Source organism: Chiloscyllium plagiosum, unplaced genomic scaffold, assembly GCF_037043375.1.
Source record: "Chiloscyllium plagiosum isolate Xiang-an unplaced genomic scaffold, Cpla_swu_hap1 HiC_scaffold_53X, whole genome shotgun sequence".
NCBI classification, from domain to species: Eukaryota; Metazoa; Chordata; class Chondrichthyes; order Orectolobiformes; family Hemiscylliidae; genus Chiloscyllium; species Chiloscyllium plagiosum.
The window spans coordinates 21,278,228-21,306,150 of NW_028270191.1; the positions used below are offsets into that span (position 1 = coordinate 21,278,228).

Genomic DNA, 27,923 nt, shown 5'->3' on the forward strand with positions numbered 1-27,923 from the left:
CTTGAACCAGTGAGAATGAAGTAAATCAAGTTTTGCAGAAATTCAACAGTTCTTGCAACATCTGCAGAGAGAAACAGAGTTAACATTCAGTCTAATATGACTGTTTTGAACCAAGAAGTCTTGATGGGCTCAAAACATTAACTGCTTCTTTCGCCACTGATGCCAGGACTTTGTTTACATTTCAGATTTCCAACATCTGTGTACTTTACATACCAATGACAATGCTTAGCTTCATCGATAACAAATTCAGCCAAGACCATTAAAAACAGACTGTTTAGTGTAGTTTTATAAAAGATTTTAATTTTAAATGCAAAATAAAATGCTTCGTCAACTACTAGAAATATTTGGTTTATTCATTCTTGGCTCAAGGAACGTTTTTTAAAAAGCAGTAAACTCCTGTCCCAATTGGTGCTCCCAAAACACCTGACTAATTCCATATTGCAGTCAGTTGTCAGGAACTGCTGAATCTTGTGGGCCATATCCCCTTTAATAGAGAGTGTACTGAAGTGGTTAAATCTGCTTTTGCCCAGCTTGCGCAGCCTGCGGGCTGCAGTTCGGTAGCACTTCCAGGGTTGTGGTTCAATCAGTAAAGCTTTGCAAAGTCCTGAAACATACAGGAGGAAATCCAGTAGCCCCTGGTCACCGTGATTGAGATGGATCCACATTGTCACGGACATACAAAAGCAAATATCAAAAGAAGTACGGTCTAATTTCTCCAAGTAAGACTTTAATACGGCCTCGCGGGAAGCAGAATCCATGACATCCAGAGTAGCATACGAAATGGATTCAGGAAAGGAATTGGATTCAGTGGCTCTTCGAATCAGGTCAGGATCAATGTCACAACCAAGTAGCTTCAGGTCCAGTCTATCTGGGGAAATCCACATCCGGTTTTCCGTTAGATCATAAAGATGTTTGTACACGGCAACGCTGAAATCCTGAGGAAGACATTTGGACAGAGTTTGAAAAAACTTATAGATCTTAAAGCAAGAACGTCCACAAAAGGGCAACATTTAAAACTGAGTTTATGACTTATGAGCAAGTTGAATTTTAGTTACCTTCTTGGTGTCTCACATTACAAACAAGCACCGTTCACATAATAAAATGTTGCAGGCACTTCACAGGGGATATCAAACAATATTTAACACTAATGGAAATTGGTCAGAGTACAGGAGTCGGGATGTCATGTTACGGCTGTACAGGACGTCGGTTAGGTCGTTGGAATATTGCATGCAATTCTGGTCTTCTTCCTATCGGCAGGATGTTGTGAAACTTGAAAGGGCTCAGAAAACATTAACAAGGATGTTGCCAGGGTTGGAGGGTTTGAGCTATAGGGAGAGGCTGAATAGGCTGGGGCTGTTTTCCCTGGAATGTCGGAGGCTGAGGGGTGACCTTATAGAGGTTTACAAAATTATGAGGGGCATGGATAGGATAAATAGACAAGGTCTTTTCCCTGGGCTGGGGGAGTCCAGAACTAGAGGGCATAGGTTTAGGGTGAGGGGGAAAGATATAAAAGAGACCTAAGGGGCAACATTTTCATGCAGAGGGTGGTACATATATGGAATGAGCTGCCAGAGGAAGTGGTGGAGGCTGGTACAATTGCAACATTTAAAAGGCATCTGGATGGGTATATGATTAGGAAGGGTTGAGAGAGATATGGACCAAGTACTGGCAAATGGGACTCGATTAGTTTGGGATATCTGGTCGGCATGGACGAGTTGAACGTCTGGGTCTGTTTCCATGCTGTATATTTCTATGACTCTAAATGAAGAGATCATAAGATGGTGACCAAAAGTTTGGTTAATGAGATAGATCTAAAAAAGGTGAAAGGTGGAGAGGTTTAGAAAGGAAATGCACGTGCATATTGGCTGGTTTGCTGAAGACAGGCACTAATTAGATTAGATTACATTATTAGATTAGATTACATTACAGTGTGGAAACAGGCCCTTCGGCCCAACAAGTCCACACCGACCCGCCGAAGCGTAACCCACCCATACATTTACCCCTTACCTAACACTACGGGCAATTTAGCATGGCCAATTCACCTGACCTGCACATCTTTGGACTGTGGGAGGAAACCGGAGCACCCGGAGGAAACCCACGCAGACACGGGGAGAACATACAAACTCCACACAGTCAGTCGCCTGAGGCGGGAATTGAACCCGGGTCTCTGGCGCTGTGAGGCAGCAGTGCTAACCACTGTGCCACCATGCCGCCCACTAATGATGGAGCAGTTGAAATCAGAGGATGTGCAAAAGGCAAAAATAGAGAAGCGCAGAGATCTTGGAAAGTTGCAGGGCCACACAAGGTTAGAGAGAGATTTGACAACTAAAACAGAAGATTGCAGCAAGGACCAAAGACAATGACTTCAGAGTTCTCTAGTGTTGCATACGAAAGAAAATTCTGCTCATTCAGTGCAATCCAAGAGGTAGGACAAATCAGAAATAGTCGATGGACTGAGGAAAGTGATGGTGAAGTACAGGTAGGAGAAACATTGCAGTATAGCTGGATAGCCCTGGAGATGCATGGAGCCAACAGTGTTTTCAAATGTGGTTGAAGGGTGGCATGTAGCTTAAAAACAAAAGGAACTTAAAGGATAAATCCTTGGGGGACAGCAGAGAAAATGGTGCAGAAAGAGAAGCCATTGTAGATGATTGTCTGGCTATACCTAGATAACAGAATGGAACAAAGAAAAATTAATTCTACCTCAGGACAAAAAATGAATGTTGGAGCAGATGTTGTGGTTAGCTATGTCAAGTAGAGGCCAAGAGGAATGAGTGCATCAAGGTCTCATAAGTTGTCATTTGTGACTTTGATAACCATAGTTTCATAGCTGCAGAGTGGGCTGAAACCTGACTGAAAGATGCAAGTTGCAAGAAAGAAGGCATTAATTTCAGAGTAAACAGCACGTTCAGGGACTTGGCAGAAGAAAGGAAAGTTGGAGATGGGGTGATAAATTGCAAGGACAGAGGGGTTAATGCCAGCTCATGTGAAGAGAGGGGAGAGAATAGTTGAGGAGAGATAATGGCAGCTAACAAACGGGTGCGAGGACAAGAATCTGAGTGTTCAGCAATGTTTCTCCTTAGATGGACAGCAACTCCCCTCCCCCAATCCCACTTGCAGTGCCTTCTCTTTCCAGTCTGGCAGTTAGACACACCATTGTTCTGCCATTCTCACATTCTGATCACAAACTGAACTATCAAAATCTTTTCTCCACCACCGCCACCCCCCAACTATTGCATAAATGCTGCCCCCTCCACACTTCACTTCAACTCTGTTGAAGAGTCATCTACACTCGAAACGTTAGCTTGATCTCTCTCTCCAGGGAGGCTGCCTGACCTGCTGTGATCTCCAGTGTTTGTTGTTTTCAGTAAAAATTCCAGCATCTGTAGTAATTTACTCCTCCAATAGGTGTTTTAGGTGGTCAACCAAATCTGGCAGTGAATGGTTAAATCAATTGTCCACTATTAACCCTCAAATCTGAGCCCTCTGGATTTAAGTGAACTGTAACGGAAGATGTATCATGTGAACAATCAGTGCAAGAGAGCTAAAAGAAAAGTTGCTGGAAAAGCTCAGCAGGTCTGACAGCATCTGTGAAGAGCAATCAAAGTTAACATTTCAGGTCTGGGACCTTTTTCACGCAGAGGGTAGTTCTTGTATGGAATGAGCTGCCAGAGGAAGTGGTGGAGGCTGATACAATTACAACATTTAAAAGGCATCTGGATGTGTATATGAATAGGAAGGGTTTAGAGGGATATGGGCCAAGTGCTGGCAGGTGCGACTAGATTGGGTTGGGATATTCTGGTTGGCATGGACAAGTTGGACCAAAGGGTCTGCTTCCATGCTGTACATCTCCATGACTCTATGCTGCCAGGCCTACTGAACTTTTCCAGCAACTTCTGTTTTTGTTTTTGATTTACAGCATCTGTAATTCTTTTGGTTTTTATAGAGCAAGAGAGCTAATGGTTTTAATGGCTACTGAGACAAAAGATGAAGGAGTGAGAGATGAGCAGACTGGTAGCTACAGAAATGTTGCGGTGAATAATAGCACTGGAGCTAAAGTTAACTGCAAAATAGCAAACCTTCAGGAGAAAAGAAAATCCTAATATTTAAATGAAGGGAAAAGTACATCAGATGTCAGTGGCACTGAGATCATAGTGGGGCCTAATTTGGAACTCCAGTGGGCAAGGATGCCATGCCCTTAAATCAGTTAGAGACAAAAAAAAACTGCAGATGCTGGAATCCAAGGTAGACAAGCAGGAGGCTGGAAGAACACAGCAAGTCAGGCAGCATCAGGAGGTAAAGAAGTCAACGTTTCGGAAGTAACCCTTCTTCAGGACTGAAGAACGGTTACGCCTGAAACGTTGACTTCTCCACCTCCTGATGCTGCCTAGCTTGCTGTGTTCTTCCAGCCTCCTGCTTGTCTACCTTTGATGCCCTAAATCAGCAGTTTCATTCAGTTTATAGTAATCATGGAAGGAGCTGATTAGCTTGGGTATTGGAATTGGTAGTGGTTGGTTTTTTTTTCAGCATGAAGAATAACACATGCTTGCGACAGAGCAAGGGAATACTCTGCATTGATTTGTAATCCGGTATACCAGCACCTGATTCAAATAGTGTAAAACATTGACTAAGCAGTCTGCTTCCCAGAGTTGGCATTCTGCACCTGCAAAGGGGGAAAATAATAGTAAAATAAAGAAAACCTTTTTAAACACAATGAGTGTTTGGATTTGGAATGAACAGTCTGATTAAAAAAAAGGGAATTGGATTGAAACAGAAAAGCTCAAAGGGATGTCGGGAAAGAGTGGGAGAGCAGGACTAACTGGATTGAACTTCCTAAGAACGAGCATAGACTTTAACCAAATGGTCTCCATCTGTGCTGTATTATGCCCAATGGCATTAAACATCATTGAAATCTGCATTAAGTGCAGCCATATGAAAGTCATTTTGGAAACTAACACAACTTGCCAAATTTCCAGTAGAGCTAGACATGCTAGAATCTACGACAAAAACTTGAACTCCACTGTTATGTACAAAGTCTGTGTTCAAGCTTGACACTTTTACTGCCACTGAAGGATTAGTTAATTTTACCCAGAGCTCCTTCTGTACTTCGACAAATCCGATGTCAGTTTGCTACACTAAACATAGTACTGCTGCCAGGCTTTCAATGAAATATTGTACCAATTGTGGTGGTGAAGTTGTCCCACTTTTCCACTTGAAGTGCAAACATCCATCAGTACCCTAAAATGTGTTATTTGTAAAGTACAAGTCACTGATTGATAAAAGGATGGGAGTTGCGATGAATTATGCCAACACAACGTGGAAAGATTAAGAAAGGTAGAAATTATTGAAGAAACTCAGCAGGTCTGAAGAAGGGTCACTGGACCCGAAACGTTAACTTTGCTTTCTCTCTCTACAAATACTGCCAGACCTCTGAGTTTTGCCTACAATTTCTGTTTTCATTTCAAACTTCCAACATCTGGTTTATTCTGGAAGGATTAACCTCTGGGACACGAAATGGATCTGGCAACAGTATTAAAATGCAGAAAACATTAGTGAGTGCCTGTAACATTAGAAAATCAATCGTAGGAACAAGGGCTGAATAGCATTTTTAAAGCATATTGAAACTATCAAATGAGACAAAAGTCGACTTTTCATATTATGTGACATTATTTGAAGCAGTATGCTGGTGTCATTGCTGACTAGATTAAAACGAAACACTCAGGCCTATTAGAGTAGGCTCCTACCCCACAGTTACAGCCCACGTCCAGCGCCACCACTCTTCCTCCCGGGAACACTTCCAATAAATCGACGGCCGGAATGAGTCGTAGCCGCTCGCCTGGAGGGTTAAAACGATAATAGTTAGTGAAATTCCCATATAGTGCTGCTCCGGGTTCACACTGATAATTTTCCACCTTCACTTGTTCATGCCTCTCCTCGCGGGTGGAGGCTGCCATTTCTGTCCATCACAGAAACATGCTCTTCGCAACCAAAGCGGCCACGACGAAAGGTTCCGGGTCCGTTCCAACACAAATTAATTGATTTTGCCAGATAACTCTTGTTGTATTGAGAAATTATGGGAAGTGTTTGATTACAAGTTTGACAAAATTGGTTTCTACTAAAGTAAACTAATATAACTCTTCTGTTATTTTACGTTATAAAGTGCAAGAATTTCAATCTTACAGAAAACTATACGGCCACCCGTTTTAAAATGATTCCTCTCAGTTTTTACCTCAGTAAATAATGACAGAATTAATTAAATATCGATTCATTAACTTTATTCAGTAGACGTTGAAAATGCTAGCATTTAGTCAATTTCTCTAATAATTTGCTTTATAAATCATAATTTAGCTGTACATCAATGTTCTTCTCTCTTAACTGTCACACCATATTTCATGACAGTCCAATCCCTCACACAGTGACCGTTGACTGACTGACTGTTTAGTAGTTGCAGGATTCACAGCCAAATCCAATGTTATTCTGAATTAGTTGGAATCCTGACTGACCTATTTTGGGCCAAATATCAGAACCAATTCAAATGAGCTGTTGTGATATGGTGGCAGTGCCCCTACCTCTAGATCAGAAGACCCGGGTTCCAGTCTCACTTACTCCAGAGGTATTTCTGAAAAGGTTGGTTAAAAACATCAAGAAACAATTTAAGCACCAAGTATCTACATATATCATTTGTCATCCAGTATTAAATACACTTAAGTCATCAACCAAGTTATATTCATTTATTTACAGTAAACTTTGCATCAAACACTTTTCCCCTTGCTGGTTTTATTTCAATTCAATCATCTATTGATAATATATCTTAAAATAAAAGAAATTCCAGACCTTAAAACATAAACAGATACATTTCAAAAAATTACAAGCATTCAATTTAATAAACCATCCAGATAGTCTTCTCTGCAGTAGTGAAAATATTTCCCCATAAGTTTCATTTTGCACCAGCAAAAAACTTTGAAAAAGGTCAATGTGGGGAATATTGAATTTTCAGCAAATATAACACTGAATATTCAATGAATATGATATCTGAACAGGTTGATTAAAAATACTTCTTAAGCAGACCTCTGAGCCAGGAGACTTGGGTTCAAGTCCCACTTACTCCAGAGATGTGTAATAACATCTTTGAACAGGTTGATTAGAAGATATTTGTTTAGGGTTCTTGTGGTGCATTGGATCAGGACTCCTGTGTTCAAATCCTTCCTGCTCCGCAGCTGTATGATAACATCTCTGAACAGGTTTGTTAAGTAATAATTATAAAACAGACTTCTACCTCTAAGCCAGGAGGCCTGAGTTTGAGTCCTGCTGCTCCAATTGCATGTCATAGTGTCCATAAACAGGTTGATTAAAAATACCTTATAAAGTCGTCCCAGAGTTGGGTCTGCAGAACTGTCTGCCTTGGGCTGGGACTAGCCTATGTACACCATGAGTAGTGGCTCTATTTTGGTGTTCAGCAATAAACAATATTCCTTTCCAGTCAGGTTTCCTCAGTTATGACAATGGGATCAAACCATCAACATTTGGAGAGTTGAAACGTCAATAATTATAGTCATTATGGCACAGAAGGAGACCATTTAGCCCATTAAGTCCACGACAGTCACTATAGAACAACATATTCAGTCCCATTCACCATTTCGTCCTCGTGGCCTTGCAAGTTTATTTCTGTCAAGTAGTCATCCAAATTCTTTTTGAAGTCATTCATTGGCTCCATTTCCACCACCAGAGGTAGCAAATTCCATTAAAGTCCTAAATCGTCAATTGTATCTTCAATGGATACATTATGCATTGTCAACTGATATGAGTCCTGGATGGATATTATATTGGATTCTTTAATATTGAATCTTCAACAATCTGAATTTATAAAGCCTCTTTCGCATTGAAAAAAATTGACTCGAGCCACTTCACAGGAATGTTATTAAACAAAATTTGACACTGATCTGCACATTGATATATTTGGATAGGTGAACAAAAGATTAGTCAAAGCAGCAGGTATACGGAGTCTCTTAAATGAGGATGAGTAGATAGAGAGAAAGAATGTGGGACAAAAAAGAGGATTTACTTATAAAGACAGAAAGCATGGCTGATGTGTTAAACAAGTATGTTACAACTGTCTTTATCAATGAAGAAGATGGTACTCAGCCCATGGTGAAAGAGGAAGTAGTACAGACACTTGAAGGGTTTAAAATCAATGAAGAGGTGCTTCTGAATGGATGGTCTGTAATTGAAGTTGATAAGGTATCAGGATCAGATGAGATACATGACATGAGAAAGTGATGAAAATAAACCCAGCAATCAGTTAGGTTAATCTCAGTGGTTGGGAAACTTCTAGAAATTATAAGGTGGGACAAAATTAATATGTTAGATTGTCAAATGTGGATTAGGATTAGTTAACAAAAAAGCATGGATATCCTAAGGGAAAATCATATTTAACTAAGTTTTTGGAGTCTTTTGAAGTGAAAACCACGAGGGTTTAAGAGAGTAATGCTGTTAACATAGACTTCAAAAATGCATTTAATACAGTGCTAAAAGACACACTTGCAAGCATAGTTAGAGCTCATGGCATAAAAGGGACCATGGCAACAGGAGTACAAAATTGGCAGATCGTTAGGTAATGGATAATGGATTTTTCTTGGGCTGGAGGAAGGTTTGTAGTAGAGTTCCCCACGAGTCAGTGATGGGACTCTTGCTTTTCCTGATATGTATTATTGGAGTCATAGAGTCATACAGCACAGAAACAGACCCTTTGGTCCAACCAGTCCATGCCAAACATAATCTCAAACTAAACTAGTCCCACTTGTCTGCTGCTGGCCCATATATCTGCAAACCTTTCCTATTCAGGCACTTATAAAAATTTTGAGAAGATTTGTAGCTCAAATTAAGGTTCTGTATGTAAGTTTGCTCACTGAGCTGGAAAGTTCGTTTTCAGACGTTTCATCACCATACTAGGTAACATCATCAGTGAGCCTCTGATGAAGCACTGATAATAGTGACCCACTTTCTATTTATGTGTTTAGGTTTCCATGGGTTGGTAATGTTATTTCCTGTGGTGATGTCAGTTCCTGTTCTTTTTTTCAGAGGGTGGCAAATGGAGTTCAGGTCAATGTGTTTGTTGATAGAGTTCCAATTGGAATGCCATTCTTCTCGGAATTCTTGTAAGTAAGGATACATACAGATGAGGAAGGACACCACTTCAACTGGGACAACACATCCATCCTAGGGCAAGCCAAACAGAGACACACGAGAATTCCTAGAAGCATGGCATTCTAACTGTAACTCTATCAGCAAACATTTCAACTTGGACCCCATTTACCACCCTCTGAGAAAAAGAACAGGAACTGACATCACCACAGAAAATGACATTACCAACCCAAGGAAACCTAAACACATAAATAGAAAGCGGGTCACTAACACCAGTGCTTCGCCAGAGGCTCACTGAAGATGTTACTTAGTATGATGACGAAACATCTGAAAATGAACTTTCCAGCTCAGTGAGCAAACATACATACAATGTTTAAAACACATTTTGATAAGTGTGATTGTACCCACATCCACCACTTTCTCAGGAAGTTCAATCCACACTTGAATGTTACACCCTCTGTGTAAAAAAGGTGCCCCCCATGTCTTTTTTAAATCTCTCTCCTCTCACCTTAAATATCTGCCCCCTAGTCTGACCTAGACTTTGGTATACAGGGCACAATTTAAAAGTTTGCAGATGATACAAACCTTGGAAACATTGTAAACCATAAGGATTATGAAAAACTTCAAAAGGACATAGACAAACTGGTGGAATGGGCAAACAAGTGGCAGATGAGATTTAATCCACAGAAATATGAGGTGATACATTTTTGTAGGAAGAACATGGAGCCAATACAAAATAAAGGTGTAACTGTAAAGGAAAAGCAGGAGCAAAGGGACTTGGTGTGTATGTGCATTAGTCATTAAAGGTGATAGAACAGTTTGAGAGAGCAGTTAACTAAAAAAAAATGTAATATCCTAGGTTTTAATAACGGCATCATGTACAAGAACAAGCAGTTACTTGTATAGGATATTAATTTGATTTCAGTCCAACTGTGGGAATGACACTTCAGGAAAAATGTGAAGGCATGGGAGAGAGTACAGAGAAGATTCGTATGAATGGCTCAGGGATGAGTTACTTCAGTCATGAAGATAGATTAAATAAGTTAGCTCTGTTTTCCTTGGAGCTGAGAAAACAGAGAGATTTAATAGAAGCTTTGAAAATCATGGAGGGGTCTGGACAGAGAAGATTGGAAGAAACTGTTCCCACTCACAAAATGATCGAGAATCAAAGGACATAGATTTGAAATAATTGGCAAAAGAAGAAATGGAAAAAAAAACAATTTCTCATGCAGCTACTGGTTTAGTACTGGAATGCACTGCTTGAGAGTGTGCGGAGGCAGCTTGATTCAAAGCATTCAAAAGGGAATGAGACTGTTATCTGAAAAGAAAGAATGTTCAAGGTTACGGGGAGATGGCAGGAGAATGACACAAAGTGATTTGCACATTTGGAGAGCTGACACAGACACAATTGGCTGAATGGCTTCTGTCTGTAATTTCCCACAAACAGCAAAATGACCAGATTATCTGTTTTTGTGATGTCAATTGGAGGATAAATATTAATGAAGACACCAAGGATAGCTCCCCTGCTCTTCTTCAAAACAGTGCCTTAGGATTTTTTACAAATCACCCAAGAGGGCAGATAAATTCCATTTTGTTCAAAAAGCACACAATCTGTAGGCAGACAGTCCATGTGGTATTTTATAAATTCCAACTTTGGAAATAGAACCAGTCTGACTCAACATTGGGATACAGACAAACTGTAATCTCATACCTTTAATGCATTGTCTGAGCTGAGATGTCACCTTTGTTTTTATACTGATAAAGCCTTAAGTTGTCTCGAGAATGTGACTTGAAAGAAATCCTGGGATTTACATATTAATTAATCGAAGCCTGCATACCCATTCTAAGTGATTAAAGACTTAACAGCACTCTAGGTTTGTTCAATACATCACATCAGTTGTATGACACTTTGATCTTTTACTATAAATTATGTTCTATGATCCTGCCCCACTAGTTGCCTGACAAAGGAACAGCGCTCTAAAGGCTTGTACAGTACTTTCAAATAAACCTGTTGGACTATAACTTGGTGTTGTGTGATTGTTAACTCTCATTAAAAAGACAGCACCTTCAACAATGCAGCACTCCCTCGCTGTTCCAGTGTCAGCCTTGATTTTAATGCTGTTGCCCTGGAGGGAAACCTGAATCCAGAGTTTTTTTTAATACAACAGCAACCAAATTAGCCACAGCTGACATTGAAAGTGAGCTTCATTCTGCAACTGAAGCAGTATTCTATTCTCCCATAGAGACATGCTTCATTTTGATTAGTACGAAGTTTAGCTATTTCTGTTCTTTGTTTTACATCTCACAATCCAAAAATAATGAAACTATCACGACACTAAATAAATGCACCAGTTGCGATGAGTTTTGTTTGGTTCTTTATTAGCAATATGGAAATACAAAGTTTACAACAAAAAAGCCACAACATTCAAGCAAAGTAACAAAGTACACAGTCAAAACATAGCTAAGCAGGTGATAAAACCTATTACAGAAAAATATAATCTATATACCTCTCCTTAATTTAAAACAGTTCATTAGGCCACAGAATTGACCTTCCACAAGTAATGATTTGATACCACGTTAGGTGAAAAGATAACGAGTCAAGCTATGTTATTAAGAGATAGTGTAAATGCAGAGAAATTGAAATAAAACAAAACTGCTTGTATCACAGCACAAGTCTATCAGCATCTGAAGGGAAGAATGAAAAATAAATACTCTGGATAGGACTTTCCATAATAGAAAATAAATCAAATTATCAAAAAGATTTAGGTTAAAAATGTAGAATAAGAATACTTGTTTTTAAGCGCCAATGAGATGTTTCTGAAGTGTAGACATTTTAATAATGTAAGAAACATGGCAGTTTGCACACAGCAAGCTCCCACACACAGCAATTTGATAATAACCAGGTAATGCTTTTGCAGTGTTGATTGAGGAATAAATATTGGCCAAGTCACTGGACATAACTGCCCTGCTCTGCTTCAGAATACTGCTTCAGAATAGTGCCACTAGATTTTTTTCATGCTCACCTGAGAGGATAGACAAAGCCTATTTCAAATCTCGTTCAAAAGGTGGTACCTCAGGCAATGCAGCATTCCTTCAGAATGTCACTGGACTGTCAGTGTTGAATTGCGTGTTCAAATCTTGAGAATGGAACTTGAACCCACAACCTTTTGACCTTTGAACCTTTTAAAACAGTTTCTCCCTGTTTACTCTTATGATTTTGAACATGTCTGTCAAATCACCTCTCAATGTTCTTTTCTCCATGATATCAACCCAGCTGCTCTAATCCAGGGACATGACTAAAGTCTCTCATCCCTGGTGCCATTCTTGTTAAGGTGTTTTGTACCCTCTTGAAATCACATCTTTCCTAAATTGTTGGGTCCTGAATTGGACATAATACTCTAACTGAGGCCAAACCAATGTTTTATAGAAAACGGTTCACCATAACTCTCTTGCCTTTGTACTCTATGCCTCTATTTACAAAGCCTAGAATCCCATATGCTTTATTAACCATTTTTTCAATCTATCCTGGCACCTTCAATGATTTGGGCTCCTTCACCTACTTTAGAATTGTGCCATTTATTTTGTTGATATCTCTACTGACATCAATGATTGTATTTCAATGCTCACTTCCAATTTTTTATGTGCATGCACAGTATGAAACAGATTATTAAAAGTTTCGTATAATCCTACTTTCTTTAACTGTTCTTTTTCTATTCATCTATGTACATTTTCATTTTGTTTTAGTTTTCAGGTGTTTGTCAGGTTTTTAAATCACTCTATTTAAATATCTTTGAAAGATTTTGCCACAAGTGCACGTGGCTGGCAGCAACCACAGCCTTATTTTCTACGGCCTCTCTTCATTTCTCCTACCAAATATTATCACTTAATGCTTCTCTACAGTCATGTGTCTGCTATTCCATCAGCCCAAGTCCTCTTGATGCCATCACTATCCTTCCCAGCATTTGCAATACTCCCAATATAATATATGTGTGACAGACATATCAGAACAGACAATTACAGGTCAGAGACAATTAGCGTAAAGCATCGCTGCTTTAATAAATCTCAAAACTGAAGTTTCTGAGTAAATTGGGGAAGATCTCCAATTGTTTTTACTCGAGATTTTGCTGCAAATTGAAAACAGACACAAAACTCCAAGACTTAGCCAGGGCATTCATTATTCATTCCAACAGACATAATCCTAATGATACTTAAAGAAATAAGCCATTTTAACGCATATCTTGACAGCAGATTCTATTACTTTACACTTATTGTTTGGAGCTCAGAAATGTGGAACTCTTTACTTCTGCCAGACAATCCTCTCCTCCTAACATCAGTAAGCTTTCAAAACCCAAATTTGGTGTCATCTAAGTCTCAAATCAACCTAAACTTTTTTTTTCCCAACGTTGCTGGTGTAAGCCTTGGTTCTTCATGTAGTCTTTTCATTTTGATTATTCAGTCAGAAAGAGATTTTGAAAGGATAGGAGTGCAATGTCCAATTTCCATTACATCAACTTCAAGGACACAGGTCATTCGTTGCTCGTTACATAGTTGTGTTGTGCACTTGCAAACAAGTAACAGAAGGTTGGTGACCCACTCTAAGTAAAGTAATGCTGATTTAAGACTGTATTCAAGCTATTGGGTCAAGGTCACTAAAACCTCTTAAAAGGGGACCATGTTTCTTTTGTTCAACTATGAAGGCTGCAATGTAAATCAATTTAAATTAATGCACAGCAATTTCCTGTCTCAACAAGGTGCCCACCCATACAGATCTTTGAATACAGGGTAAAAACAATGACTGCAGATGCTGGAAACCAGATTCTGGATTAGTGGTGATGGAAGAGCACAGCAGTTCAGGCAGCATCCGAGGAGCAGTAAAATCGACGTTTCAGGCAAAAGCCCTTCTTCAGGAATACATCAGGATCTTTGAATATACTCAATCCAAGAAAATAATACCAGTATCAAAGAAACTCAAACCATTTGTTTACCCTAAGTTATATTACACAATCTGGCAATGGAAAAATACAATAAGGTCCCAGATCATTACTGAATTACTCCTCTGAATTATGGAGGCTCTTCTCTTACTCTCTCTCTCTCTCTTCCTCTTTTCATGATAGTAATTGTTTGAGTCGTGCTAATATTTCAGACCATACAATACTTAGCATAACTTAATTGTGAATCATTATTTTAAGTTTTCAATGCAACAAAAAAGCAGAATGACACCCATAGACTACCACCCTTAGCTTTACAATTATGCCAAAGATTTCATTTTTCCACTGCTTTTGGGCATGGCTGTGGCAGATAATGTGCACAAAAGGGGCATGGTTTCATTGAAAGTAAGAAGTTTTTCAGCTTGTAGGATATCAGGCAATGACAGACAAGCCAGAAGAAGAATCAGTCCATTAACATTTTAAAGAGTGTGGTTGAGGCTTTTGCAGTAGGCATGAGTTGAAAAATCCCACTCCAAACTGTAAAGGAAGGGGGAATTCTTTTAACTACACTGTGCGAGGCAATGCTGATGAAGAACAGAATGCTAAGGTATTTGGTATCACACTGATCTGAAACAGTGAGTGTTGCAATGGCCTAATAGGTGGAGATCGATGCACAAAATCACAAAGGCGGTGAATCAAATAGAAGAAAGAGAGGTAATTCAATCCTTCGACAGTTTGCTAGCTCTTTGAAAGTGTTATCTAATTAAAAGCGCTCTTTGTTTTCTCTTTCTACCACTACCCCAATACAATCTTAGCTTGTTTATCTTATTTTAGCTTCTATAAGCTTGAGGTCATCCAAAATTCTGTTGTTCACAGTTTAACTCGCACCAAGTTCTGTTCCCCTATCACCTATGTGCTCACAGGCCTACACAATGGCTCCTACATTGGCTCTTGTCATTAAATTTCATGTTCTGTATTTTTAAATCCCTCCTTGACCCCCAATCTCTGTCATGCCCATCAGGCCCATAACCCTCTGAGAGTTCTGCACTCCCCTAATTCTGGCCTCCTCAGTATCTCTGATTTTAATCCCTCCACTATTGGCAGCTGTGACCTCAGTTGCCTGGAATCCCAAATTCTGGAGTTCTCTCCTTCCACATCTTATTCTCATTCTCCTCATTAAATGCTCCTTAAAACTGACCAATGGGTGAAACATTGCTTCAATATGTTCCTGTGAAGCACCTTAGGACATTTCATTACGTAAAGCTATACAAATTATTGTATAGAGTTGCAAATCTTCCTCATAGTTCACCCAGAACTTGCATTCACTTAGCTAAATGAGCGGAGAGATTCGTGGTGCTGTCAGTCTCCAAGGTTCCCACTTTCAGAGTATGTTATATTGCACATATTATCACGACTACAATGAGGTCAAATCCAAGAGGAAAATGCAGTCATTTCTTCTATAGCACAATATTCGCATTCCTGTGCAACCCTGTGCTATATAAGAATCGCACATTACAAATAACACTGAAAGTGTTGGCGATATAATCGCATTATAGCCAACATACGTTTTAAAAGTTCACGCTTTAGAAACAGCTTCCCCAATTCATCAATCACTTTACAGCGAATTTGCATTGACAAAACATGGGTTATAGCAGAACGACCTGTACACAGTAAAATGACAGGATCCCTAGGAGCACTGATAGACAGAAGGATCTGAGGCTGCTGGTTCATAGCTCCTGAAAGCAGCAACGAAATGGATAAGGTGATAAAGAAGGCTTACGGCATGCATGCCTTCATCAGTCAGGGGATTGAGTATAAAATGTGGTAAATCATGTTGCACCTGTATAAAACTTTAGTTAGGTCACATTTGGAGTATTGCATGCAGTTTTGGTCCTCACACTATAGGAAGGATGTGGAGAGGGTATAAATTAGGTTTACCAGGAAGTTGCCTGGATTGGAGTGTATTCGCTATAAGGAGAAGTTGGACAAACTTGATTGTCGGAGCCTAAGGGGTGACCTGATAGCAGTATATAAAATTATGAGAGGCATGGATAGGGTGGATAGTTGGAGTCTTTTTCCCAGGGTGTAAACGTCAAAGACTAGGGGGCATAGGTTTAAGGTGAGAGGGGGAAAGTTTAAAGTAGATGTGCAAGGCATCACATGGTTTCCACAGACACAGTGGGCCAAAGGGCCTGTTTTGTTCTAATAATCATAGAACTCATGCAGTGCAGAAAGAATCCATTTGGCCCAACGAGTCCACAGCAACCCTCCAAAGAGCATCCCACCCAAACCCAACCCCCCACCGTATCCCATAATTCCACATTTCCCATGGCCAATCCACCTAACCTGCACATTTTTGGACTGTGGGAAGAAACTGGAGCACCCGGAGGAAACCCACAAAGACAGAGGGAGAACATGCAAACTCCACACAGACAGTCATTCAAGGCTGGAATCGAACCCGGGTTCTTGGTGCTGTGAGGCAGCAGTGCCATCTGCTGCGTAATAGGCCGATTAGTATCACAGCTAGTCAACCTAAATCCTAAGTCAAGAATATTCAGCAAACTGAACTGTTCAGAAAGAAAACAAATGTAAAAATGACTGAGCACTTGTTAAATAATCAAGGGGTTAACTGCAGTCATCCTAGCAACCTTTATCAAATGCAATTCACTCTGGTGCCGATTAGAGAATTGAAACATATACTTTAGACTGCTTTACCTCATCCTCCACATACAGGAATGCAAATGTTGCAACTGCTACAGACCTTAAGGCATTTTTGTTATCCACTTGTGGGATGGGTGTTGCTGGTTGGCCAGCATTTATTGCCCACCCCTAGCCGCCCTTGAACTGAGTGTCTTGCTCGGCCATTTCAGAGAGAAGTTAAGAGTGAACCACATTGCTGTTGGCCTGGAGTCACATGTAGGCCAGACCAGGTGAGGATGGCAGATTTCCTTCCCTAAAGGACAACAGTGAACCAGATAGTATTCCCAACAATCAACAATGATTTCATGGTCATCTGTAGAGTCTTAATTCTTTTAGCAGTGTCGCAATCTAAACTTTTTTAAGAGACTGATTACTTCATATCTCTAATTTGGTTTCACAGCCATTTGAGCATAGTTTAGGGCCATTTCATACATGATTAAACAAAGACAGATAAAATTCCCATGCGGATCTTCATCATTCGTGCCCTAATTTACTTTTCAAATTATCCATCATCTTCACTTGCACCACCATGATAGGCAGTGGGCTCCAGGTCATTGCCACTTGCTGTACGAAAGAAAGTTCTTTTGCACATCCCCTCTGCATCACTTGCCTAAAACCTTAAATCTATGTTCCCTAGTCCTTGCACAATCAGTTAATGGGAACAGCTTTTCTTTGCCTGTCTTATCTAAGCCTGTCATATTCTTGTTCACTGCTATTATATCTCCCCTCCTTTTTTGCAATCACAATCCCAGCTTCACCAATCTACTCAGAGTTAGTATTCATCATCTCTGGAATCAATATGACAAATCCTCTCTGCATCCAATTTAAGGACCATCATGTCCTTCTAAAGTGTAGTGATCACGGTGTCCCAAACACAAAATCTTTGAACTAGATTTTCATGGAGTTGGGAAGGCTCTGTGGAGTTTTAAAGATGGTGGATGGGTGGCTGGACACACATATGCTCCCCTTATTGTTGCTGGTAGGGAAACAAGGAGTAGTGAGATTCACACTGGAGGGAAGCCAAAACTCCAAGGGCCATTTCAACTTAGTGCTGAATTCAAACGTACCCTTTTTAGGCTGTTACAAGGGTGTTAACCGGCATTGTGGGAGTCACAAATGTATTGAGTAAACACAAAAGCTTGTAAAGGGCTGAGGTCTGTTTAACTGTCGTGAGCTGAAGTTGTTTTTAAATCTCCTTAAACTGTAAAAGGTAACTGCCTTAAGTTGTTTGTGAAACCTCTGGTGGAATGCTCTGATTGACAAGCCAGCTAGCGATATAAGAAAGCTTTTTTGTTAAAAGCAAACTGTTCGGACAGATCATGAGCTGCTTTTGTGGTGGGTGGGACTTCAACCAAAATCCTTTGGTTATTTGGTTATCCCTTTTGCAGGGATATTACCGCTGCATCACAGTATTCTTTCAATAGAGGTCTTTGTTGACATTTCTACAGCAGCTATTCATTATGAAGACTTGACTATTTTTCAAAGCTACAATTATATCAGCAGTGGGTTTTGAGTTCACCATTTGATTGACTACTTAAAAGAGGCTAGGGATATGAACACATATTTATTTGCTTTTATAAGAGATTAATCATAAGTAAATTTAAAAAGTTTGATGCTTTCAAGAATGAGTGTTTATTCTCACAATCAAGTATGTATTGCAGGATCTGGATTAGATTTTTTTTTAAGAGTACAGTATTTTTCCATCTCCACATGGCTCCTGAAGTCTGCCTATGATGGAAGCTGGGTGGGTTTGTGTTGAATTGGCATAGGGGTATGAGGGACTGTGTGGCGAGGTGGGAAAGGCATGCATTGGCATGGAGGAATTAATGTTGGGGGATAGTGGGATGGGGTTGAAGGCTAGAGAGCCTAAAATGTACTAAATCAACCATGACCATCCTTCGTCATTTGGAAAAGTGCAGGAACCAAAAGTAAAGGTATAATAAAAGCAAAGTTAAAACAGCAATGCAGATTTATAGACGGAAATAGTTTTCTTTTCAAAGTATAAATTTCTGAGCCAAGGGGCCTTTAAATAAGAAATATTGGAGGAGCAAATGACTGTGATGGTCCCATTGTTTTCCACTCCTTTTGTTGCCAAATTTCTCAGAAGAAGAAGATTTGTGCAAGATCTCATTGCAAAACTTCCGAAATGATCTTGATATTATCTCCCTTTTTGGAGAATAAAACAAAATTATTTTGTTATTTATTTTATAAAACTTAATAGCACTTGGTCCATGTGATCTCATTGACTGAGTCCTATTGTACAAAGATGTCAAAGAGGAATTTTCCAGAGTATTTGTTTCCTTGATTGACCCTGGGTTTTTACATGGCTTTAGGGGTTAAGGATGTGTTTAGTTGTAATGTTCTATCCAGCATCGTTTGTGGCAGGCTTAATAGCATCTAATCAAATCCTGTCCCTCAGTCTCTGAAATGTATATGTTTCCTTTCCATAGTCATTTTGATTCTTGGGTCAAGGATCGTTGTATAACTTGAAATTATGTGCTAATCTCCATTATCAAGACAAATCCTGAAATAACTCCACAAGTGACCCTTTATTTACACATGGAGAGTCCTTCAAACTGATCCAGCTCCCTCAGAGCCAGCTCTCAGAGTGAACAGAAGCTCTAATCCTCCTGTTTATATCTGTCAGCCAGGGCACCCTGATTGAGGCTGTTGATCTGGTCCAATCACGGAACTCATTCTATGAGGTCCACCAGGCTGACCTCGTTACAATCACGACATCCCCCTCCAAGTCCAGGGATGTAGGCCTGTTCTTTGTCTTGTAGCCTCTCCTGAGGCGTTTTTACACTGGGTCTGGTTCTTCTGACTCGGCCTTGGATATAGGCAGCATGTATCAGACCAGAGCCCGCCTCTTGTGCTCAGAGCATCTCGGAAGGAATTCATCCTCTTCTTCAGGTAGTAAAGGCATTGAGGCTGTGCCATCACTGTGTCCATTTCAGATTCCGAGGTCTCTTTGACGCTGGGCAGAGGGGGAGAACCCATGGTTATCAACAGCTTTCCAGGTGTTCTGAGGGGCCGGGTATGTTTTGCCCCTGTCCCGTTTGCAAATTTGCAGCTTTCAGGCAGTCCACATGCTTGTTCAGGATTACTTACTTTGTAGGTCACGGGACCTTACTTCATGTCGGCCATGCCCCTTACCCAGTCAGGCTATTTCCATGTTTTTGCCACCAGAGTTTGTCCCATGAAGTAAACTATCTCTCTCACTTAGCAGAGTCTTATGTCTGGCATTGGCGTTCCTGGTGCTGTTTCACCCTCACCTCCATCCCCCTCCCCCCAGGTCCGGGAAGATCAGACTTAACCTGGTGTGGAGTCTTCTCCCCATTAGCAACTGTGCTGGAGATATCTTTGTAGCTGCATGGGGGATGGTCCAATAATCAAATAGGAACTGGGACAGTTTGGTATCAAGTGAAGCTGTCGGCTGTTTCTTTAAGCCTGCTTTCAAAGTTTGAACTGCTCTTTCGGCCAGACCATTGGACAGTAAGAACTAGGAGCAGGAGTAGGCTGCCTGGCCCTTCAAGCCTGCTCTGCCATTCAATAAGATCATGGCTGATCTGTTTGTGGACTCAGATCCACTTACCCGCAAACTCACCATATCCATTAATTCCTTTATTGTTCAAAAAAAATCTATCTTAGCTTTAAAAACGTTGACTGAAGTAGCATCAACTACTTCACTGGGCAAGGAATTCCATAGATTCCTAGGTGAAGGAGTTCATTCTCAATTCAGTCCGCAATCTGCTCCCTCTAATCTTGAGGCTATGCCCTCTTGTCCTAGTTTCACCTGCCAGGTGAAATCTGGCAGGTGAATATCTTATCTATTCCCTTCATAATTGTATATGTTTCTATAAGATACACCCCTCATTCTTCTGAATTCCAATTAATATAATCCCAGTCTACTCAGTCCCTCCTCATGAGCCAACCCCTCAACTCCGGAAGCGACCTAGTGAACCTCCTCTGCACCCCCTCCAGTGCCAGTACATCCTTTCTCAAGTAAGGAGACCAGAACTGCACACATTACTCCAGGTGTGGACTCATCAGCACGCTATCCAGTTACAACATAACCTCCCTGTGTTTTTAAAATCAATCCCTTTCGCAAGGAAGGACAAAATTCCATTTGCCTTCCTAATTACTTGTTGTACCTGCAGACCAACCCTCTGTGATTCATGCACAAGGACACCCAGGTCCCTCTGATAGTAGCATGCTGCAACTTTTTACCATTCAAGTAATAATCCTTTTTACTGTTACTCCTACCAAAATGGATTTTACATTTATTAATATTGTATTCCATCTGCCAGACCTTTGCCCATTCACTCAAAGTATCTCCGTTCCTCTGCAAAGTTTCCCAGTCCTCTGCATACTTTGCTCTGCCACTTATTTTAGTCTCATCTGCAGACTTTGACACACTAGATGTGGTTCCCAACTCCCAAATCATTGCAATAAATTGTGAATGGATGGTATGGAGCTGTCAAATACCAACTGACTTCAGGAAATACTCCAATCCCCTGCTGGTAAATGTTCTGTTTTCTGTGACCAGCATGAGTCTGTATATTGCAAAAGATACTCGCAGCTTTTTTATTGTTGTCCCTGTTTGGCGAATGAATTCTATGCACATCCAACCACTGACTAAGAGCAATGAATCCAAGAAAGGACCAGCATGGTCAATGTGTAACCGAGTGCAGGGGTTACCCAGCCACTCCTACAAATGTGGGGGATCTGCTGGTGGTAATTCTTGTCCTTGTTGGCACTTTGGGTATTGCCCCACCAACGCAGCTATGTCTGCATCTAATCCTGGCCACCAGACATCACCAGACCCATCCAGGAGTGTCCAAACTGAAGATGTTGGCAAGAGGTTGGGTTCAGTCAGTATCTGGCAGTGAGCTTTACTCAGGACAATCACTCTTGTTCCCCATAATAATATGCTGTCCCCTACGGTGATCTGGTCTCTCTGGGTCCAGAAAAGCTTCAGTTCTGGTTGTTTTGACCCTTCTGTTTCCCCCATCAGCACCAGCTGTTTTAGTTTTGCCAGGACTGGATCTTTTTGTGTCCACAGTCTGATATTGTCAGTGGTGACGAGAAGGGTGTCCAGAAAGTTTAAAACCAGAATGGACTCTTACAGTGGCAGCACTACCGTTGGAGTATCTGCCAATGGGAGGCTGCTCAATGCATTCCCATTTGCTACTTGTCCTCCTGGATGGAGTTCCAATGTGTAATTGTATGCGCAGAGAATGAGAGCCCACTGCTGAATTCAACCTGAAGCAATGGGCAGCACGGCCTTGTCCTCTTTGAGTCACCCTCGCGGGTTTGTGGTCTGTTACTGTTACAAATTTATATCTGTAAGGGTATTGGTGGAACTTTCTCACAACAAAGATGAACATCAAATCTTCCTTTTCTATTTGGTTGTATTTGTGTTTTACATCAGCCAAAGTCCAGGAAGCATATAGTATTGGGCGTTCTTCTCCAGTGGGTCATCTGTGAGCCAGCACTATCCTGATACCGTATGGGGAGGCATCGCATGTCATAGTATGCTAACACCTTAAAGAATGACAGCTGCTTTTGTATTTCCCTGAAGGCTACATCTTGGCTACGAGACCATTTCCAAGGCTGAACTGTCTCAATAGCAGATGTAAGGCTTCCAGGGTGGAGGGAATGTTACATATGAACTTTCTGTAATAATTCATCAGCCCAAGGAAAGACTTAAGCTCTGGTACAGACATGGGAGCCGGGGCATCTTTGATAATCTTTATCTTCCAATGGGTGTAATCTGGTCTTGTTGACTCTTGAGCCCAAGAAGGTCATTTGGGGTGCCTGGAACACACATTTTCCACTTCTAAGGCAAACATCCGCCTGGGAGAAACATCTAAGGATTATGTCTAAGTTCTCCAAGTGCTCTTTGTTTTCTGTTATTAGCATGCCATCCAGATAAATGATGACATAGGGTACACCTTGTAAAGTGCTCTCCATCATCTGCTGAAAAATGGCACAGGCTGATGATACCACAAGTGGCAATCTCTTATATTGCTACAAACCCTTACAGGTACTTTGGGAATCTAACTGCAATTGCAGATACACATGGCTCATGTTCAGTTTTGTGAAGGACAGACCCCCCCTCGCCAGTTTTACGTACAAGTCATCGATGCAGTTTACCGTTTTTTAAAAATTCCCACAAAGGTGAACTGATCCATTAGGCTTCACAATCAGTAGGTCACTTGGTGTGTCCGGAACATGCAAGTTTCCCTTCTTAGGTGTGCGACCACCTGGGAGAGACATCTGAAGACTATGTCCAAGTTCTCTAAGTGCTCCTTATTGGTGTTCCCTGTTATTCGCACATCATCTAGATAAATGGTAACCTGAGGTAGACCTTGTAAAATGCTCTCCATCGTCCGCTGAAAAATTGCACAGGCTGATGTTACCCTAAATGGCAGTCTTGTATATTGGCACAAGCCCTTATGAGCATTTAGTTGTAGCATACCGCTGGGAATCCTCATCTAACTGCAATTGCAGGTACACATGGCTCATGTCCAGCTCTGTGAAGGACAGCTGCCCCCGCCCCCACTCCACCGGTTTTGTGTACAAACCCTCTATGTGAGGGATTGGATATTTATCCAGTTGTGATAAGTGGTTTACTGTTTGTATAAAATCCTCACAAAGGTGAACCAACCCATCGGGCTTCACAATCAGTACGCCTGGTGCTGCCCATTCCATAACCTGGACTGGTTTGATGATTCCTTCCCTTTCCAGCCTCCTGATTTCTGCCTCTGTTTTTGCCCATAAGGCATATGGCACTGGGTGGGCCTTAGAGAATCATGGAACTGTGTCCTGGTCAACATGCAAGGTAGCCTTGGCTCCTTTAACAATCTCTAGACCTTCCTGAAAATCTTCTGGGTATTTAATTAGGAGCTCACTCAGGCAGCCATTTTCTATTTGGAAAATGTTGAGCCAATCACCGTGAAACAGTTTCACCCCATCAAGCTTGGGCCCTGGTGGACTTTCCAGGGTGTGCACTCTCCTGGATTCTGGCCGATGTGTACTTTTACTCCATTTAGATCTGGTAGGACTCTTTAGTTGTCATGAATCTGCATACCAGCAGTAAATACAATGACTTGCTGGCCAGGATCTTGGAGATAATTTTAACCGTTTGGCCGAGGCTTGGCTTTGTTTTGGGGTTTTGCTGTGGGCTGGCCTCCAGTTCCTCTGTTCAGGATCTATCCTCAGTGAGGTTGTGCAATTGCCTTCACTCAAATGGTATTCCCCAAGCTCAGTTGGCCTGGTGTCAGTGTCCACGTCCATCGGAATACCCTATAACTCGTGTTCCATTTGCTGCATTTTTAGATTAGATTAGATTAGTCAGTTACAGTGTGGAAACAAGCCCTTCGGCCCAACAAGTCCACACCGATCCTCTGAAGAGTCCAAGGGGCACTGGAACCTATGAATCATGGCACCATTCCTCAAACTGGATTTTAAAAATTTTTGAATATAATTTTGGGACTGTGGGCATCACCGGCATTACATTTATTGCCCAACCCCAATTGTCCTTTTGCAAGTGGATAGTGAGTAAACTTCTTGAGTATGACTCAGTGGCTTGCTTGGCCATTGCAGGGGGCAATTAAGAGCCCACCACATTGCTGTGAGCTTGGAATCACGTATTGGCTAAACTGGGTAAGGATAGCAGATTTCCTTCCCTAAAAGACATTAGTGAATCAGGTGTGTTTTGTGTTCACTATTCCTGATACTAGTATTTTTAAAATTTCCAATTATTCATCTGAATTTATATTCCCAAACTATCACTGTGAGGTTTGAACTTATTTCTCAAGACCTTTAGACTAAGTCTAAATTACCGATCCAGTAGTATAACCAATATGCTACTTTTCCATTTATTTTACTAATTTCTTTATCTTTAATCTTAGTCCAGGTTTAGAATATGCAGCTCAAAACTTTTTAAACTGAATCTTGCATGTTACAGTACAGAGGGAAAGAAAGAATTTGCATTTATATTGTACATTTTACATGCCCCCCCCCATGCTTAAAATCTTTACTTTTCAAGTCACGTAGGCAAATGCAGCTAATTTGCGCACAGCAAGCTTCCACACAGAGGAAATGAAATAAATGATCTGACAATTCACTATTAAAATTGTGTTTGAGAGTTCACCTTTGGAACAGTACCATGGGAACATTTAACATCTGCTGTCTTTGGTCTTGGTTTTTCAGTCTCAACCAAAAAAAACCTGGCTAAGACAGCCAGTATTACCTCAGTCCAGGTCCAGGAGTATCATCCTAGACTTTGGAGTCAAATCTTGGTCTTGAACCTACAACCTCCTGAATCAGGAGCAAGAGTGCTGCCCAGTGAGCCACTAATACTGATGCTTAAAAGTGTGCAAAAATAAGATTAAAAGCAACTTTTCCCTTAACCCAAGTTGTGGAGAACATATCCCCCAGACTCCACGCACGTCTCAAAGGCTAGTTACAAAGCAGCCTCAGTCTCAAGAGAATTCTCAAAATGGGTAGCCAATGAATATTTGAAAATCCTTTGCAAGACATTTATAGATATTGTTTCTTCTTCAACTTTCTGCCTAGCGTCAAGTCTTTACTGATTATTTGCTGAACTACAGCAAAGTGCTGTGATTTTCCACCATGGGTAGGGCAAGGAAGCAGGCCAGAATCTACTTCAACTCAAAAGGGGAAATCAAACACCATGCTGTTGCTAATCCACATGCCCAGGAGCCTAGCCAACTGAGCTACTGGCTTCCCAGATAGCACTAGATGTCTGTCAAAAATTGATACAAATTTGACAAAAGGACAGGAAGCTAAGCTTAGATCACTGGTTAACTGACTTTAATACAAGGAAGCTCATAATTCGAGTGGAGGAAGTATGCACAGAGAAAGCTCAAAATGTGCAAGTATATGTATTGTGGTTATGCTTCTACTTATAAGCTTGTGCAGTTCCACCTTATACTAGATTGACACTATGTTAACACAAAAGAATTCTAATATCAATGAGTTACTGGACAAGATGGAGTGAATGGATTCTCTCAGCAACTCTACTTGCTTGTAACTTTAGGTGCTCCTGTGGCTGATATTCTTGCGGCTGGTGGTCTTTGTTGAACAGAGACCATTCATTCTGACTGACTTATTCTCTGTTGGAGCCAAAAATCTGCAGCATGAAGGTGAAGATGTAAATGATGTCCAGGTAGATATTCAGTGCCCCGAAGATGTACTCCTCAGGGCTGATTGCGTACCGGCGATTCCCTATTAGCAGCTGTGTGTCAAAGGCCAGGAACTGGAGGAGAATAAGCACAATGCACGTGGTATTTGAATGGGCTTTCTCCATGGAGTTAAAGTTATTACAGGTTTGCATGCAGATTATATTGAAGAAAATGGAAGATTTGCGTTCACAACTATAGGCTGTCTCAAAGCATTTTATGGCCAATGACGTAATTTTGGAATGTGTGTAGTCACTGCTCTAATGGAGGAAATGCAGCTGCCAATTTGCGCACAGCAAGATCCCACAAACAGCAATTGATGACAATTGGGTCATCTTGATGCATAAATATTTGCCTGCTCTCATTGGAGGAGTGTCAGGAGATATTTTACTCAGAGGGGCTTTAATGTCATATCCAAAAGAGAGCACAGTCAGTACTGCACTGGTAGCATCAGCGTCCATTTTGGGCACCAATCTTTAGAGTAGATGGTGAACCCACAACCTTCCAACTCAGAGGCAAGAATGCTATCCACTGAACCACAGCTGACACTTAACAGGTCAGTCCAGCACTTCCAGTCAATAGTCTACCTGACCTTAAAACTGATGGTGTACTCTTGGAGAAGATGCCCAGGATAACGTTTTAAAAACTGCAGCCAGCAACACACACAGGCCATTCCGTGATCATCAGCTGCACTGGAAGGTGAAAACACTAAACTTACCTTGTAGCAGCAGTAAGGGAGACCCACTTTTCTTAAACCCTGGGAAACATGTCAAATTTCCCAATGGAAACAGCACCAAATGGGAATTTTGCAGTGACAGAAGAGTGGTAGGACAGTCAGTGAGCGAGAATGGGCTTGCATCCAAAATCTTAATAGCAAACTAAAAATGCTCCGTGAACCACTCACCATTGTAAAAATGATTGCGCCAAGCACTGCATACACAGCATGAAGCCAAGGAACCTGAAACACAAGACAAGAACAGTATCAACCATGACCTCTTGCTTTCTAAAATAGGTGCATTTTGTGACAGTGACAGCGGCTACTGCCATTTGCCCACATTATCAACAATGGTAACACCTATTGACCCATATTGTCAATAATAGTGGCAACCACTGGCCAACACTTTCAATAATAGTGGCAGCTATTGGTCCATATAGTCAAATCATCTCAATCATTTCCGTGTTGTCAGTATTTCTTTTGCCATTGGCAAATGAGTGTTGTAGTGGCACCTACAAAGTTGAAAGCTCAGATCTCACGCAATAGAAATTAATAATACCCATATTTCTGAAACCCTAACCCCTTCCAACAGCAATTCCTAACCTTTGCACATTAGCTCAACTCTCAGGTCTGTAATAGAGGACAACTGCGATGTCAGCTCCACTCTGTTTTGAAATATCTCATTTCTGTGAGGCTTAGACAGAGTTGATTGTGGATTACGTCATGGGCCCTCAGTTAAAAGGTGTGTTTGAAAGAATTAATGGAAATGGTGGAGAAGTTTACGTACATACTGAAATGGTAACACAATCGCCAGGACCAAGCCACTGATGCAAAGGACTATCAGCAGCACAAACAGAACCCCATGGCACGAAGTAAAGTCAAACTGAAAAAAAAAGAGAAAAGTTGGTCATCAGATCTGTGGTTAGATTCAGAGCAAAGTAAAATTAACTTGAAGAAGCAACATAAAAAAGAACTTAAGTTTATTTCTCTTCCACCCCCACTATGTAATATTTGTCCACCATGCAACATTTCTGGGCAATATCTAAACTAGTCTCAAGCCTCTGCTGTTCACTCAGTTAACACTGAGTGGCACCCTGGAATGGAAAAGCAAACATGGCATGGTGACTCAGTGGTCAGCACTGTTGCCTCACAGCGCCAGCAACCTGGATTCAATTACAGCCTCGAGTGACTATCTGTGTGCCTCCCACAGTCCAAAGAGGTTAGGTA

At 41.0% G+C, this 27,923-nt stretch overlaps 2 protein-coding genes across 5 annotated transcripts in view; both read right to left on the reverse strand.

The window, feature by feature from the left end:
- Positions 1 to 273: 273 nt before the first annotated feature.
- bcdin3d (BCDIN3 domain containing) lies at positions 274 to 5,965 on the reverse strand. The gene is made up of 2 exons (XM_087985465.1): positions 5,745 to 5,965; positions 274 to 935 (listed from the first exon to the last, which is right to left on the reverse strand). The coding sequence occupies exons 1-2, from the start codon at positions 5,952 to 5,954 to the stop codon at positions 354 to 356; spliced, it is 792 nt and encodes a 263-aa protein (XP_087841591.1). The 5' UTR covers positions 5,955 to 5,965; the 3' UTR covers positions 274 to 353.
- Positions 5,966 to 11,498: 5,533 nt separating this feature from the next.
- LOC122543297 (protein lifeguard 2-like) overlaps positions 11,499 to 27,923 on the reverse strand; it is a 51,217-nt gene continuing 34,792 nt past the window's right edge. For 3 of the 4 annotated variants that reach the window (XM_087985612.1, XM_087985611.1, XM_087985614.1), the window contains exons 10-12: positions 27,484 to 27,579; positions 26,886 to 26,939; positions 11,499 to 26,058 (exon numbers count right to left, since the gene is read on the reverse strand). In XM_087985612.1, the coding sequence (XP_087841738.1) occupies positions 25,909 to 26,058; positions 26,886 to 26,939; positions 27,484 to 27,579 (300 nt within the window). In that variant the 3' untranslated portion in view covers positions 11,499 to 25,908. The remainder of the gene's footprint in view (positions 26,059 to 26,885; positions 26,940 to 27,483; positions 27,580 to 27,923) is intronic. The other variant, XM_087985613.1, reaches the window with a different exon arrangement.

What these genes read in the sequence shown, in the direction of transcription:
- bcdin3d (XM_087985465.1), bottom strand. Translation starts at nt 5,954, where the DNA reads ATGGCAGCCTCCACCCGCGAGGAGAGGCATGAACAAGTGAAGGTGGAA. An exon ending in ACGTGGGCTGTAACTGTGGG is followed by an intron (nt 936 to 5,744) that starts GTAGGAGCCTAC and finishes TGTCTTCCTCAG; the next exon opens with GATTTCAGCGTTGCCGTGTA.